Below are 15,637 nucleotides of genomic sequence, written 5' to 3' on the forward strand. Positions count from 1 at the left end.
TTTCAGAGGACAGTAAATATATACTGCTATACAAGCAGCACATTGACTACTCTAAAATATATCCAAGTTTCATTTCTATAGTATTGTCCCTTGAGAAGATATACTAAAATGTTTGCTGGAATGTGAGGGGTGTGCTCACTTTTGTGAGATACTGTATATGACTGCCCCTGAATATAAATTTACATATTATAATTTAGCAGACACTTTTATCCAATGCAACTTACAAATGAGGAATACAAGCAAGAATTCAAGAAGTGCTAGCAATGCAAAGTTTGAAAGATCATTCAGAATAGCGCACGCTAGAACAGGGAGGGATTAATACATAGTGAAACCATAGACAAAGATTTATTAACTGCAATTGCAAGTTTAACTAAAGATTAACATTTCGATATATGACAGTTTTAAAGTGTTTAATGGGTAAAATAAAAAAAATTAAAATTAAATATAAAGTAAAAATATATAATAAAAGGAAATAAAAAATAATATAAGGCTGGTTTAGTGGTTTAAGAATTTAAAGTGTTAGTTGAGAGGTTTGTGGCTCAGTTGTCCCACCAATAGAGTGCATGAGGCCGCTGTCCACATTGGCATTGAGCAGGTTGGACATGGCCAAGACGGTGCAGTGCCGTAAAGACGCCAATCGCCTGGACATCCCCCGCTTGCGTCCGATTACCTGCTGACCCTCGTCCTCCACCTCACTGCAGTCGTTCAGCAGGTTCATGAACAGAGTAAAGTACCTGGGGAGTAAAGCAGGGGGCAGGGTGAAGTACAAACCTAATGGAGGGACAATATAAGGCGAAGGGTTTGATATGGAACTTGAGAGTCTTACTTTAGGAAGAGCTGAGATTTGGCCTCCATCAGTTCCACACCGTCCCCTTCCTCTGGCTGGAGTGGCAGCCCGGCTAGAAGAGACACCACCGCTTCCATACTCGCCTGATCCAGATCCCTGTAAATCAAAACCACAGAGCTCAGAGCAAAAAAATCCATGTTTGGATTTGTGCTACACTAATGTTAATCAAGGTTTCTCAAAACCAAGGTCCAATGGAAGTTGCTTTTTGTTGGGTAAACTAATTTAAACATAATGCTGTCTGAATAAAAATCCTGTGTTCATGAGGGTGTTACCTGGTGAGGCATTTGACATCATCATCTGTGGCCTGGTTGGATGTTCCCATCACCCAGTCTGTTAGATACTCCACCATCTTATTCCTGAGACAAACAAAAATCTGATGTATCTCCAGAGCAGGAATAAAACATGCCAGATAATCTGACAATAAAAATAAATTTGTACCTGAACTTCATCTCTTGGCAGAAAGAGAGGTCATCTCTGCGCTCCATCATGATCTCTACCAGCTGGCACAGTTTGGTTTTAATCTGGATGGCATGAACCATGTTGCCAAGAATACGTACATACCTGCCAACATACCAACGGGCACACAGGAATTAACAATAAGGATAACATAGATGAGGCTGCAAAAATGACTAATGATAATCTTGGTAGCATCAGTAAAAATAGGTTACAAATTACAAACTGATCAGTAAAGGTTTGTCTTGTATGCCATCATTTTCCAGCAAAAATGTATATATATTTTTGTAGTCTTGGTGTTTCCTGTATAATTATAATAACAGTATAATTTTTAGATATTATTTCACTTTTTTTTAAAGAAAGCTTATCATTTGATTTAAAAAGTATAATGCATTATTCTAAATAAAAATATATAGTATTAAATGTTAAACTATAGATGTAAATATAACAATTATATTTAAATAATTATATTATTACATACAGTACCATTTAAAAGTTCCCACCATCACAAGAATTACAATTTTAAAATAGAAAACAGTTATTTTACGGTAAATTGTAATATTTCACAATATTACCGTTTTACTGTATTTTTGATCAAATAAACTTCCTTCAAAAAATTTTTTAAAGTCTTGCCTACCCCAAACTTTAAAAAAAAAAAAAAAATATATATATATATATATATATATATTTTTTTTTAAATCAATCAAATTATATTATAGTAGAAATATAAACAAATGGTATGATTGGGCAAGCAGAAAAAAATCTGTGGAACAATTTCTCAAAATCCTCTTTCTCAGTGAAGACAGACAAACATATCTGGAAACATTTATTAAGAGAATGATCTTCACAATAAAGTTTATACTAACAAGCAAGAAAATGACTTACCTGACCAGGTTGAGCATCATGGTCTCAATGCTGGCTTGACCTAGATGCTCCGAGCTTCCCTCCGTATGGTTGTCCAGTAAGTTCTTCATGATGGCGATGGTCTGCTCCACAAACTGCGTGTTGGTCTCATTAATTGGCACCTAAAATATTAGCACAGAGACATGAGTACCAATGAGGTTTCATGTTGTTGACATTCAACCTGCTCATAACATTACCACAATTAACTGTGGCCACTAGCTGTCTCACCGGCCCCTGGGCATCAAAAAACCTGCTGATGCTGTTCTTGAGTTTGTTGAATAGCATGGGGTAGAGCGCTGGACTGAGCTCCAGCCCCACCAGGTCTTTGATGTTAGTGCGTATCTGATGGCCCTTCTCATGACTGCACACCATCAGCGACAGAAGACGGTCCAGGAACCTACTCAGGGGCGTCTCTGGGCTCCCCTCACACGAGGCCATGGACACCATGGAGCTCTTGCGATCGTTCAATGTGCCCATGGGAGGACTGTAGGTGGCTAGAGCAGGCGTGTTCCTCTGCTGCAAACACACGCCACCCAACGCACACAGGAAGCCAGTCATATTGATCCATTCCTGAAGGATGAGACAGGATTTAGGAGCTTAAATGTAAAAAGCCAACATTTTGTCATGTCATGTTTTTTAAGTCATAATTTATTTGATCTTTTTAATTTCTTTGTCTAATTTGTAGTGTAGATAAGTTTTAGTTTTTCTAAAAATGAGTGCGGGAGTACGTTTTTTTTTTTTTATTACTTGAGAAATTTAACTTAGAATTTTAATTCAGTTTAATTCAAACTTTTTTAGGTTTAGCTAGTTTTTATTTAGTTATTAATTTAAGTTTAAATACATTATAGATTTAGCTAGTTTTTATGTAGAAATTAATTTAAGTTTAAGTTATTAATATAATTAAGTTTAAATAATACCGTATACTTAATATTATTATATAATTACAATAATTTTTAAGTTAACTGACTGCATGGTTATCCAACTTTTGTGCAAAGCGTCATCACCATCTTATTATCTTGTGTATGTGTATATATATATATATATATATATATATATATATATATATACACACTCACCGGCCACTTTATTAGGTACCCCATGCTAGTAACGGGTTGGACCCCCTTTTGCCTTCAGAACTGCCTCAATTCTTCGTGGCATAGATTCAACAAGGTGCTGGAAGCATTCCTCAGGGAGTTTGGTCCATATTGACATGATGGCATCACACAGTTGCCGCAGATTTGTCGGCTGCACATCCATGATGCGAATCTCCCGTTCCACCACATCCCAAAGATGCTCTATTGGGTTGAGATCTGGTGACTGTGGAGGCCATTTTAGTACAGTGAACTCATTGTCATGTTCAAGAAACCAATTTGAAATGATTAGAGCTTTGTGACATGGTGGAAGTAGCCATCAGAGGATGGGTACATGGTGGCCATAAAGGGATGGACATGGTCAGAAACAATGCTCAGGTAGGCCGTGGCATTTAAACGATGCCCAATTGGCACTAAGGGGCCTAAAGTGTGCCAGGAAAACATCCCCCACACCATTACACCACCACCACCAGCCTGCACAGTGGTAACAAGGCATGATGGTTCCATGTTCTCATTCTGTTTACGCCAAATTCTGACTCTAACATCTGAATGTCTCAACAGAAATCGAGACTCATCAGACCAGGCAACATTTTTCCAGTCTTCAACTGTTCAATTTTGGTGAGCTCTTGCAAATTGTAGCCTCTTTTTCCTATTTGTAGTGGAGATGAGTGGTACCCGGTGGAGTCTTCTGCTGTTGTAGCCCATCCGCCTCAAGGTTGTGCGTGTTGTGGCTTCACAAATGCTTTGCTGCATACCTCGGTTGTAACGAGTGGTTATTTCAGTCACTGTTGCCCTTCTATCAGCTCGAACCAGTCTGGCCATTCTCCTCTGACCTCTGGCATCAACAAGGCATTTCCGCCCACAGAACTGCCGCTCACTGGATGTTTTTTCTTTTTCGGACCATTCTCTGTAAACCCTAGAGATGGTTGTGCGTGAAAATCCCAGTAGATTAGCAGTTTCTGAAATACTCAGACCAGCCCTTCTGGCACCAACAATCATGCCACGTTCAAAGTCACTCAAATCAACTTTCTTCCCCATACTGATGCTCGGTTTGAACTGCAGGAGATTGTCTTGACCATTTCTACATGCCTAAATGCACTGAGTGGCCGCCATGTGATTGGCTGCTTAGAAATTAAGTGTTAACGAGCAGTTGGACAGGTGTACCTAATAAAGTGGCCGGTGAGTGTATATATATATATATATATATATATATATATATATATATATATATACACATATACAGTATATATACACAAAAAATATAATTAAATGAATAACTAAAAACACTAACTAAAACTTAGAAAAAATTATGTTTAGACTTCAACTGAATTAAAATTCTAAATCAAAATTCTCAAATAATAACTGATTTGATAATGACAACAAAAAAAACACTCACTTTTTTGTGAAAAAAATATTTCCTAAAACTTTTTAACACCACAAATTAGGAAAAGGTATTTTAAAAGGTCAAATAAATGACACAATCTCTGTTTTATAATTAAAATAGAATTTTTTTCTTTACAAATTAACCTAAATGGACAGAAATGTCCCCTAAATTGAAGAATCAAGAATGTAGACAAAACGTTATTTTCTACTGTAAGGCCCTTTATTGGTGATGAGTGTTTGTGTGTCTGACCTGACCGTCTTCCAGTTTTGTTTTCGGGTGGCTTAAGATTAATCTGGTTGCATGTTCCCATTTAGCATGTGTGTCTTCCCAGGCCTGAAATGACCAAACAGAGCAGTTAAATGTTGTCATCCATGTTATCTGCAAATTAGACCAAAAAATGAAGTTGACTTTTTAAGCAAACAACAGAAAAAGCACACAAGTACCAAACTGTGAAAAATCAATACATATGCTAAAATGACTCTATTCAAAACAATGACGTTAAATAATACAATAGCTCACAATCAGAACAATGCAAATGTGCTCGCTAAACCAACCAGAATGACTCTACTACTGTCCAATGGCATTAAATATGTGAATGTGTGACCTCTGACCTCTGTGTTTCCCGGAGTGGGCAGCTCAATCCTCCGAAGCAAAGCCATTACTCTCTTCTGTAGAGCCGAACGACCTATAAAAATCAGAAAGATCACATAGACTATGCTGACCCCTTGTGGCACCCACACCAAATCTCAAACAACTAAGGCACGTATCTGAATCGGTCTATTCAAACTAGTTGATCAGACAGACCTGTAATCATCATGTTACTGACAGAGGCAAACTCCATGAATGTGTGGTAATTTGGCAGAAGGGACTGCACAGGGATGTCTTCTGCACTGCAGCGGATGTCTGTCTCCTCACACAGGTAGCGGAAGCAGGACATGGCCACCAGAACTGCCTCCATGTCTGGACTCCACAGGAACATGTAGAGACAGACCTCCAGCTTGGTCTGGGCCTGTCGGCAGTTGGTGATGTTGCTGCCTGCTGTGGCCCGATCCTGTAGGAGAAAAACAACAGAGAGTTAGAAACCTGATATTAAAATGCTACGTCCATACCTGAATACCATTATCTATATTAACTTTACATACTATGCCAGTTTTATAACCTTGCTAAGACAAGTTGCGATTAATTGCGATTAATAGATTTGACAGGACTAATTAAAAAAATTTTTTAGTACATGTCTTGACCATTTATAATCAACTGGGGGCCATTATTTTATCATATCACAAATAAATACAGTTATTTCACATTTTTTAATCAAATTTTGTGTACATTTCCTGGTTGACATCCTGGTTCTTTTGCTACACTGGAAGGTCAGGTTGAGCACATTGAATTGTGGGATACAGTACTCCATGCAGTTTAGTTTGGTTGTATACTTCACATTTTGGCAAATAATTTATATAAATAATTGAATAATGATAATAATAATATTATAAAAATATATAATCATTTATATTTTCAATATTAACCCACGCAGTGTGGTTTGGTTAAATACTTCAGTGCCGACTCACCTTGTTCCTGAGGAGAAATTTGTTTCTGCAGATGAGAATCTCTCGCAGCCACTTCAGAATCTCAGTGCTGTTGATCAGCTGATGACCATTCTTACAGATGAAGTATAGCACCTGAGAACTGGACCCACAACAAATACGCAATCAGACGGGCAGTGTTTCATTTCTATCAGCACCAGTTAACTGGATTCGAGTTCACTGAGGAGCTACCTGATGTCCCAGAAGGTTTCCATAGGAGCGCCTGGGTTCCACAGCTCGATACTTTCAGGCTGATGCAGAACCAAAAGAGCCTAATATAGAGATAAATTATGACCGATAACTCACACAAAGGCTAACTAAACTCCCGCTGAATAAAGAAAGAGAAACAATGATCTCACCTCCATGGCCTCCAGGGAAATATCTCCCATGTTAGCAAGAGGCACAAGCTGCATCAGGCCTGTGATGAGTTCTGCTGTGCTGCTGTGGACCTCCAGACCCTGTTTACCAGGATTCTGATTCACGAACACACAAAAGTGACATTAAATGTACAGAAGAGCATCTTTAGAAACTAAAGCCAGAGAGAGGTAAACATCTTCACTCACATGTAGCATCAATTTGGGATCTGCATGGATGAGTTTCACCAAAGCCAAGAGCAGATACTTATGAATCCTGGTGTCTAGATCAGTGGTTTTCTCTTTAAACTTCAGACTGCTCATTTTGTCCTTGAACGTCCAACTCTGAGAGGAAGACAGGGAGAAAGAAGTAGAAACGTGTACAAAAAGCTTGGGATCAGTATAATTGTTTTGTTTTTTTAAAGAAATTGATACTTTCATTCAAAAAGAATGCATTAAACTGAATCAAAATGACAGTAATGTATAATGTTATTTCATTGTAATACTATTTCACAATATTATTGTTTTCATTGTGCTTTTGATCAAATAAATGCAGCCACACACACACACACACACACACACATATATATACACATATACAGGTCCTTCTCAAAAAATTAGCATATTGTGATAAAAGTTCATTATTTTCCATAATGTAATGATAAAAATTAAACTTTCATATATTTTAGATTCATTGCACACCAACTGAAATATTTCAGGTCTTTTATTGTTTTAATACTGATGATTTTGGCATACAGCTCATGAAAACCCAAAATTCCTGTCTCAAAAAATTACCATATTTCATCCGACCAATAAAAGAAGTGTTTTTAATACAAAAAAAAAGTCAACCTTCAAATAATTATGTTCAGTTTATGCACTCAATAGTCAATACTTGGTCGGGAATCCTTTTGCAGAAATGACTGCTTCAATGCGGCGTGGCATGGAGGCAATCAGCCTGTGGCACTGCTGAGGTGTTATGGAGGCCCAGGATGCTTCGATAGCGGCCTTAAGCTCATCCAGAGTGTTGGGTCTTGAGTCTCTCAACTTTCTCTTCACAATATCCCACAGATTCTCTATGGGGTTCAAGTCAGGAGAGTTGGCAGGCCAATTGAGCACAGTAATACCATGGTCAGTAAACCATTTACCAGTGGTTTTGGCACTGTGAGCAGGTGCCAGGTCGTGCTGAAAAATGAAATCTTCATCTCCATAAAGCTTTTCCGCAGATGGAAGCATGAAGTGCTCCAAAATCTCCTGATAGCTAGCTGCATTGACCCTGCCCTTGATAAAACACAGTGCACCAACACCAGCAGCTGACATGGCACCCCAGACCATCACTGACTGTGGGTACTTGACACTGGACTTCAGGCATTTTGGCATTTCCTTCTCCCCAGTCTTCCTCCAGACTCTGGCACCTTGATTTCCGAATGACATGCAAAACTGAGCAACAGTCCAGTCCTGCTTCTCTGTAGCCCAGGTCAGGCGCTTCTGCCGCTGTTTCTGGTTCAAAAGTGGCTTGACCTGGGGAATGCGGCACCTGTAGCCCATTTCCTGCACACGCCTGTGCACGGTGGCTCTGGATGTTTCTACTCCAGACTCAGTCCACTGCTTCCGCAGGTCCCCCAAGGTCTGGAATCGGTCCTTCTCCACAATCTTCCTCAGGGTCCGGTCACCTCTTCTCGTTGTGCAGCGTTTTTTGCCACACTTTTTCCTTCCCACATACTTCCCACTGAGGTGCCTTGATACAGCACTCTGGGAACAGCCTATTTGTTCAGAAATTTCTTTCTGTCTTACCCTCTTGCTTGAGGGTGTCAATGATGGCCTTCTGGACAGCAGTCAGGTCGGCAGTCTTACCCATGATTGCGGTTTTGAGTAATGAAACAGGCTGGGAGTTTTTAAAAGCCTCAGGAATCTTTTGCAGGTGTTTAGAGTTAATTAGTTGATTCAGATGATTAGGTTAATAGCTCGTTTAGAGACCCTTTTCATGATATGCTAATTTTTTGAGACAGGAATTTTGGGTTTTCATGAGCTGTATGCCAAAATCATCAGTATTAAAACAATAAAAGACCTGAAATATTTCAGTTGGTGTGCAATGAATCTAAAATATATGAAAGTTTAATTTTTATCATTACATTATGGAAAATAATGAACTTTATCACAATATGCAAATTTTTTGAGAAGGACCTGTATATAAATGTCATAAATGCTAAATTATGTAAAATAAGTATCTTAATTTGGGTATATATTTTATGCTTCTTATAAATTGTATTTCATTTATTTATATCCTCCTTTATTTTTTAATGTATATGTATTATTTAAATATATTTTTTATGTGATTTATTTTTTTGTGAAAATAATAGGGCTGTCAAACGATTAATCGCATCCAAAATAAAAGTTTGTGTTTATATAATATGTGTGTACTGTGTATAATTATTTTGTATATAAATGCACACATGTATATATTTAAGAAAAATATGTTATTTATATATAAAATGTTTATATTTATATAAAATATACATTATATATAGGCTACATTCAGTCTATATACAGTATATACATGCAAATATTTCTTAAATACACATGCATGTGTGGGTATTTATGTATTAAAAATAATTATACACAGTACACACACATATATTATGTAAACACAAACTTTTATTTTGGATGCGATTAATCGTTTGACAGCCCTAGAAAATAATTTTCAACTAAAACTTCTACATTAATTTTTGAGATGACAGGTCACCCCTCTGAATTAATTATATATAAATAAAGGAGATACACATACTGCTGTTTCACATACTGTCTAAAAATAGTAGGCTGTATGAAGTAAACTGTGCAGTATGGTAGTATTCTATTGCAAACGTCAGCCTATACAGCTAGCAGGACACTAGAGGAGGCGTCTCACCGGTGTCATACGGAGGGGGGCGTGACTGCTGCAGCCCTGCACCACTCTCCCCAGAGTCTCAGCAAACATGAGCCGCAGCTCTCCCGAGTAACCGTACACGGTATCGATCTTCGGCCACCAGTCCAGCGGGGACTAGATCATGACAGAAGACACACAGAGGACATTTGGACACCCTAGGAGTGAATCAGACATCCTATCTCTCTGAGGTGAACTAAGGACACCAGGAGCTCTTACATTAGTGATGATTCGGTGAAGAGAATTCACCAGCACAAAATGAAAGGTAGGAGGCGAGGACGGGGCCAGACACACCTTACAGAAAAAGAAAGAGATTTGGTGCATGTGCTTGGGACAGTGTATACATGTTACAAAACCTTACCGGTTTCATAATTCTCAATTTCACCAGATAACAAATTAACAAAAAGCAATTTATACTACAGTACATAGCTAATCTCTGCCACATGATTGTTTATATCATCACAAAAATGTAAATTGTGTTTTCGCACAGCTCTATATACAAGTTTGGATATAAATTATATAAAACTTTATCCGCATACATAAACTTCACTCATGTAAAGCAATATATTCAGTTGTGTCAGCGTGAAATGTACTATATTATTGCCTAGCTCTTTATAAAAAGTTAGCATATATAGCATATCTCTGCTTTATCGCTTGTATTGTTGCTAAATTTAAACTATATTATCGCCCAGCTCTAATCTCATGAATATAACAGAGGCAAAAAGGTTTTAAGAAATTATAAACATTAAAATCATGATTTTCTGTACCGCTGCTTTTCACAATCCGTATTGTGAAAAGTGCTCCATAAATGTATTTGAATTTGACCTGACTTGTCCACAAACCTTAAACTGCTGATTGTTGTGTGGGTTGATTCTGAAACAGGAGACAAAACAGTCGATCATTAAGTCCACGTCTGCACTCTGGCTTCCTGCGCCTCTGGAAAACGGCTTAGCTGGGTTAAACAGCAACCCCTGGAGACAAAGAGACCACCATCAATGAAGAGGACAGCATCAACAAGAGAGATTCAGACACACTTGAGCCGCTGCGAATCACCACACTTGGGATTCTGTGTTCGTCCCGTCTATAATCTGAAAAGTTGAGCTGTGGGGTTTATGTGGGTGATGCAGGTTTAAGTCCTGCCTGTGACATTTCCCAAACTCCATTCCCCTTCTTATTGCTTAAGCCAGGGGTGTCCAATCCTGCTCTTGGAGGGCCGCTGTCCAGCAAAGTTTAGCTCTAACCTCAATTAAACACACCTAAACCAGCTCATCAAGGTCTCACTAGGCAAACTAGAAACTTGCAGGCAGGTGTGTTGAGGCACGTTGGAGCTAAACAGGATAGTGGGCCTCCGGGACTGACTTTTTGGACACTTCTGGATTAAGCCTAATGTATCATATTTGATATGCAAAGGCTTCTAAATTATCAACATGATTAAAAGTTTGCTGAAATTTTTTGTTGTTGTACACAATGTACTTGCATGCTTTCTGTCGTCTGATGGATAGTTTATACTTTTCTATCAAGTAAAAGGCCTTTTAGTAGTATATTGTTAGCAATATTTCAAGATAAACTTGACTGAAGCAATTTAGGTTTACTTTATTATCCATACATCATATATTTTATTTTTTTTCAAATGTGAGAATCAAATATGATACATCAGGCTTTTGTCTCTCTCAATCATCATTATATTGCACTGCATCATATGTTTTGCCCCTACAATAAAAACGACTGAGCTTTGATCATAAAACTAAGGGGCCGTTTACATGGCACCGTTTTCAACTAAAAACATAAAACTTTTTATGCGTTTTGGTCATCTTCCTAAGACATATTATTGAGAGACTGAATTTCATATACATGTGTAAGTAGTCTCCTATACTATAGTATAGTCTCCTATAAAGATTTTACTGATTCACAAGCTATTATAATTTCATCTGACTTTATTTTACTGATTCACAAGCTATTATAATTTCATCTGACTTTATTATAATTTCATCTGACTTTTTTTTGCTCAGTTTCTTTGGACCTCTGAATTTAATTTTCCTCCTTGAGTATGAGTGCCATATTCTCCTATAAAATACTATATGGGCCATAATTGCCTGATGTGTCAAATACGATACTCAACAAAAACACATATCCAAACTATATTTTTTATGTATAAATATATATTTATTTTGTATAAAGAATAAATAAACTGTTTTATTTATTTTTTTTAAAAAGAAGATTTTTCTGACTTTATTTCATATGTCAAGTTTGCAAAGTTAATAATTCCCTAACTATACAAACCAGCCCAAAAACAAAAACATTTATAAAATAAAAAGGTTCAAACTCTACCTGAGAGCCATATTTGTCCATACCTTCAGATCCATGACAATGGACTGCACCAGCAGGAAGATAACAGAGTGATCCTCCCAGTTGATATACGTGGACGCTTTGCACAGTTTAACGCAGGCGATGGCTGCGCTCTCTGTCAGCTGTTTGCTTCCACCGTGACCGGTCAAGGCTTTCCGTAGATTCTCCAAAAACAGTTTCTACAGGGAGAAAACAACAGCACATTAACAGTTTAGGAAGAATCTAATTATAGTTACTAGTCTAATATTCATTTTACAAAAGGTATGGCCATCAAACTGTTTATAAAATGTTAAATATGTGATGTATCTGTCTAAGTTGAGCATGTGTGTGAGAGAGGGTGTGTGTGTACATGTTTTTACTATATTAGTGAGGCTCAAATTCCTGATATGGGTTTTGTCAGTGGCTGATATAATGCCATATATGTGTGTGTATGTGTGTGTGTGTGTGTGTGTGTGTGTGAGTGTGTTCATAAATCAAAATATTAAAATAACATTAAATATAATAAATACATTCATTAATTCACATTTATTTCTATAGCATAAAATGTGCCATAGAAATAAAAATAACCAAAATCATTTAAAGGTGACTAAATTTACTTTACTTTTTAAATTTGCTTAACACAATACTACAATATTTAAAATATAATTGCATATTTAATCTGTCTATCAGTGGGTATTATAATTTAAGAACAATAAAAATCAAGAGAAGATCTTTACAACGTTTTTTTATGCTTGCCTTGTTGTATTTAGAGTCATCTGACGTGTCTCTGGACATGTCTTGCGTGATGTTAGGACAGAGGATGAGGAGGATGATCTGCAGAGGCCAAACAGCTGCTTTCCTCTTCGTACTCTCAGCAAAACTATCCACCAGATCAAACAGCTTCTCAGCACAGTCTAAAAGACACACACATCAGATTCACACATCCTCTCAAAAGCATATTGTTATGGCACAGTTACAGTGAGTTTTCAGTGGACGCACCAGCCATGTCCGCCTGAGGCCTCTGGTACAGCCTGGTGAATTCATCAGGATAATTCTCCACCCAGTTCCAGAACGCCTACAAATCCAAGCGATTTATTTTATTTCTTTTTTTAAAAACACTCAGCAGATGTTTGCTGCACTGAGACAGGACAACACTAGGTGGCAGCAGAGTGAATTTCATACAAACAATACCAAATCATAAAAACCACAGAACATAAACATTTAAACAAAACATTTAAAGGCGCAGAAAGCGATTTCTGAGAAACACTGTTGATATCTGAAATCAACCCAAACAAACACACCCCTCCCTTAAAGGTGGGGTATGTGATTCTCTTTTTTGTACATTTTTTCAAAATAACTTGAAATCCTATTCCTAACCCACTTACAGCCACTGAGTTAGAAGCACTGAAATGAAAATGAAGCAATTTAATCATCTGTGGAACGGGCAGGACTCGAAAAACTCCAGCCAATCATTTCCAAGACCACCAGAATCATTGGACAGTAAATCCGTCAATCAAACGGTTGTACCACACCCCCCTCCCCCCAGCGCGCGTGACCCCCGTCGTGCGCATACTCAAAGTTTGTGACGCATGCGCATCTCGTCAGTAAAGCCGGTTCCATGATTAGTAGTAAATCGTCATTACAATCTCTCGCGCATCTGAGTTTTCGCTCGTGCATGATTGCGCGTCCATGTTCTTCGAATGGGTGGAGTCAGAGCCGGCGTTGGAGGAAAGAAGGTAGGACCATTTAAATTGTATATTTTCAAAATCTGCCGGTCGTTTTCCAAATCACATACCCCACCTTTAATTGCTCCGCCCCAAAAATGCACAAACACACATCCAATAATATGTCTCTTTATCATAGCTGAAGCAAAGCAAAATAAGGCTTCGCGAGAAATAAAGCGAAGATGATGAACAAACGACAAGGAAGAACAAAAAATTAACAGTTCACAAGAGAGTATACAAGCAAGAGTTGGTTGTTAGTCGCCAGGAGCAGCACACCAGCTCCAGACAAACAATGACACTAAAAACTGTCCTGTTACTATAGCTAACATTACAACAGCATCTAAGTTCTGTGAAATATCTTGGTTCTGTGAAACATATCAAAACCAATGTTGCTCACGTATGGAGCAGAAACAAAGCAACCTCAGCATCCATTTCCTGCTTCGGTCTCTCCAGCGCTGGTAATCTTTTCTAATATTAACACAGCTCCTAAAGCTCTTGCCTGATCATAACCATTTTTTGTCCAGTGATATTCCTCTGACCATTTCTCTTTTGTAACGTCTCTATTTCTATAGTCTTTCTTCAAATCTCCCTCTTGCTCTCTCTCTCTCTCTCCTCCATCATGAGTGGACACGCCCCCTGCTGCTGATTGGCTACAAGTGTGTTGTGGCGCTTGGTTCGATCCACTTTCAACAGCGTTTCTCAGAAATCGCTTACTGTACCTTTAATTCTATAAATGTGAGAAATGTATTCATGTATCCGGTGACAAGGCAATTGGGAGTAGCAGTTTGGACCATAATAATAATGTATAAATTATAATACTCTTGTTTTAACATTCATATTGTTATTAAGGCAATAAAATGCAATTCTTTATAATATAATAATAAAATTAAATAATACAATTTAAAATAGTAATTATATTGTTATTAAAGAGTCACATAGCTGCAATGTGTTTTTTTCATGTTAATAATGATAAAAATAATTCCACCTACCTTCTCTAAATTGTAAATGACACTCAACTGGGCTGGCTTCTTCAAGGTTTTAAATTTGAACACAGTTTCTGCAAGGAGAAAAGGTTTACTCTAACTATTTGACAAAAAAAGGCATTTTTTCCCCTGCTGCCTCTAATATTTGATAGTATTAGAGCTTGAGTTTGAGTCTATCAAACCTTGCAGTAGGCGTTTGAGTTTACAGCAGTCCACGTTGATGTACTGGATAAGCTCGATGTCATGCACGTCTACGTTATCCTCAGAGCAGACGGTCAGCTCCTGCAACCTGCAGAGAACCAGACAGACAGAAGTCAGAGAGATCAAATCCATTACGGATACATTCATTCCTTCATCCAGTCACAAGCACCTGGTGGAGATGCGGCTGAAGACAGCGCTGAAATTACTGCAGCTCAGAGAGAACAGAACCCCACACGCCGAGTTCCTCAGCTCAGCTGCGTGCTGGTTTCCCTCACGGAACGTGTGGATGAAATGACAGATCTCGGGTAATAACTGCTTCACCAGCATCGTCTCGTCAAGACGCATGCTGTCCTTTGGTTGCTAATAGAGAAAGAGACATTTATGGGATTCAACAACATCTAGATGTGCTTCTCAGAACCATAATGGCACAACAGTGACAGATCATGGAGATGAGAGACACATTGAAAGGTCTGCACCCGTCTCTCACCCCTGCCAGGCATTTCTCTAGTGTGTCCATGATGATAAGCTGGGACAGGTAAAGGTTCTTCTCCGCAGTATCCCCAAATATTCGCTGTAAGAGAGAGAGATGACAGACTATGTAAGGGTTCTGCCCTGGCAGCTTTGTCTGTTTGATGTCTTTATGTTTGTGTTGTGCTTGAACATATGGCTCTGTCTTTGTTTGTGTTGGTCATGTGCTCCTCTGTGCCTGCCTCCTTGTTTCCCTGTACCACGCCCTCTTGTCTAGTGAGTCCTCGTTTGTCTTGTGTTGTCACCAGGGGCCTCATTTATAAAACTGTGCGTGGGATCCTTATTAAAAGTGTACGTGCGCCTGAAAGCCAAAAATGGCGTACGCAAAAAAAAAATCAGATTTATAAA

General features: G+C 38.2%; 1 protein-coding gene across 1 annotated transcript in view; it reads right to left on the minus strand.

Annotated features, from left to right (window-relative positions):
* The window catches only part of nf1b (neurofibromin 1b), a 61,958-nt gene that overhangs the window by 39,631 nt on the left and 6,690 nt on the right, over positions 1-15,637 (minus strand). The window contains exons 3-25 of the mRNA XM_056271317.1: positions 15,249-15,332; positions 14,931-15,121; positions 14,743-14,849; positions 14,567-14,634; positions 12,853-12,928; positions 12,610-12,767; positions 11,880-12,053; positions 10,371-10,499; positions 9,748-9,822; positions 9,514-9,645; positions 6,822-6,956; positions 6,618-6,731; positions 6,451-6,530; positions 6,244-6,361; positions 5,483-5,729; positions 5,290-5,363; positions 4,928-5,011; positions 2,432-2,773; positions 2,186-2,325; positions 1,286-1,408; positions 1,120-1,203; positions 827-943; positions 553-734 (exon numbers count right to left, since the gene is read on the minus strand). Of these exons, the coding sequence (XP_056127292.1) occupies positions 553-734; positions 827-943; positions 1,120-1,203; positions 1,286-1,408; positions 2,186-2,325; positions 2,432-2,773; positions 4,928-5,011; positions 5,290-5,363; positions 5,483-5,729; positions 6,244-6,361; positions 6,451-6,530; positions 6,618-6,731; positions 6,822-6,956; positions 9,514-9,645; positions 9,748-9,822; positions 10,371-10,499; positions 11,880-12,053; positions 12,610-12,767; positions 12,853-12,928; positions 14,567-14,634; positions 14,743-14,849; positions 14,931-15,121; positions 15,249-15,332 (3,034 nt within the window). The remainder of the gene's footprint in view (positions 1-552; positions 735-826; positions 944-1,119; positions 1,204-1,285; positions 1,409-2,185; positions 2,326-2,431; positions 2,774-4,927; positions 5,012-5,289; positions 5,364-5,482; positions 5,730-6,243; positions 6,362-6,450; positions 6,531-6,617; positions 6,732-6,821; positions 6,957-9,513; positions 9,646-9,747; positions 9,823-10,370; positions 10,500-11,879; positions 12,054-12,609; positions 12,768-12,852; positions 12,929-14,566; positions 14,635-14,742; positions 14,850-14,930; positions 15,122-15,248; positions 15,333-15,637) is intronic.

Source organism: Rhinichthys klamathensis, unplaced genomic scaffold (genome assembly GCF_029890125.1).
Source record: "Rhinichthys klamathensis goyatoka isolate OS25496 unplaced genomic scaffold, OSU_Roscu_1.1 h1tg000314l_1, whole genome shotgun sequence".
Classification (NCBI taxonomy): domain Eukaryota; kingdom Metazoa; phylum Chordata; class Actinopteri; order Cypriniformes; family Leuciscidae; genus Rhinichthys; species Rhinichthys klamathensis.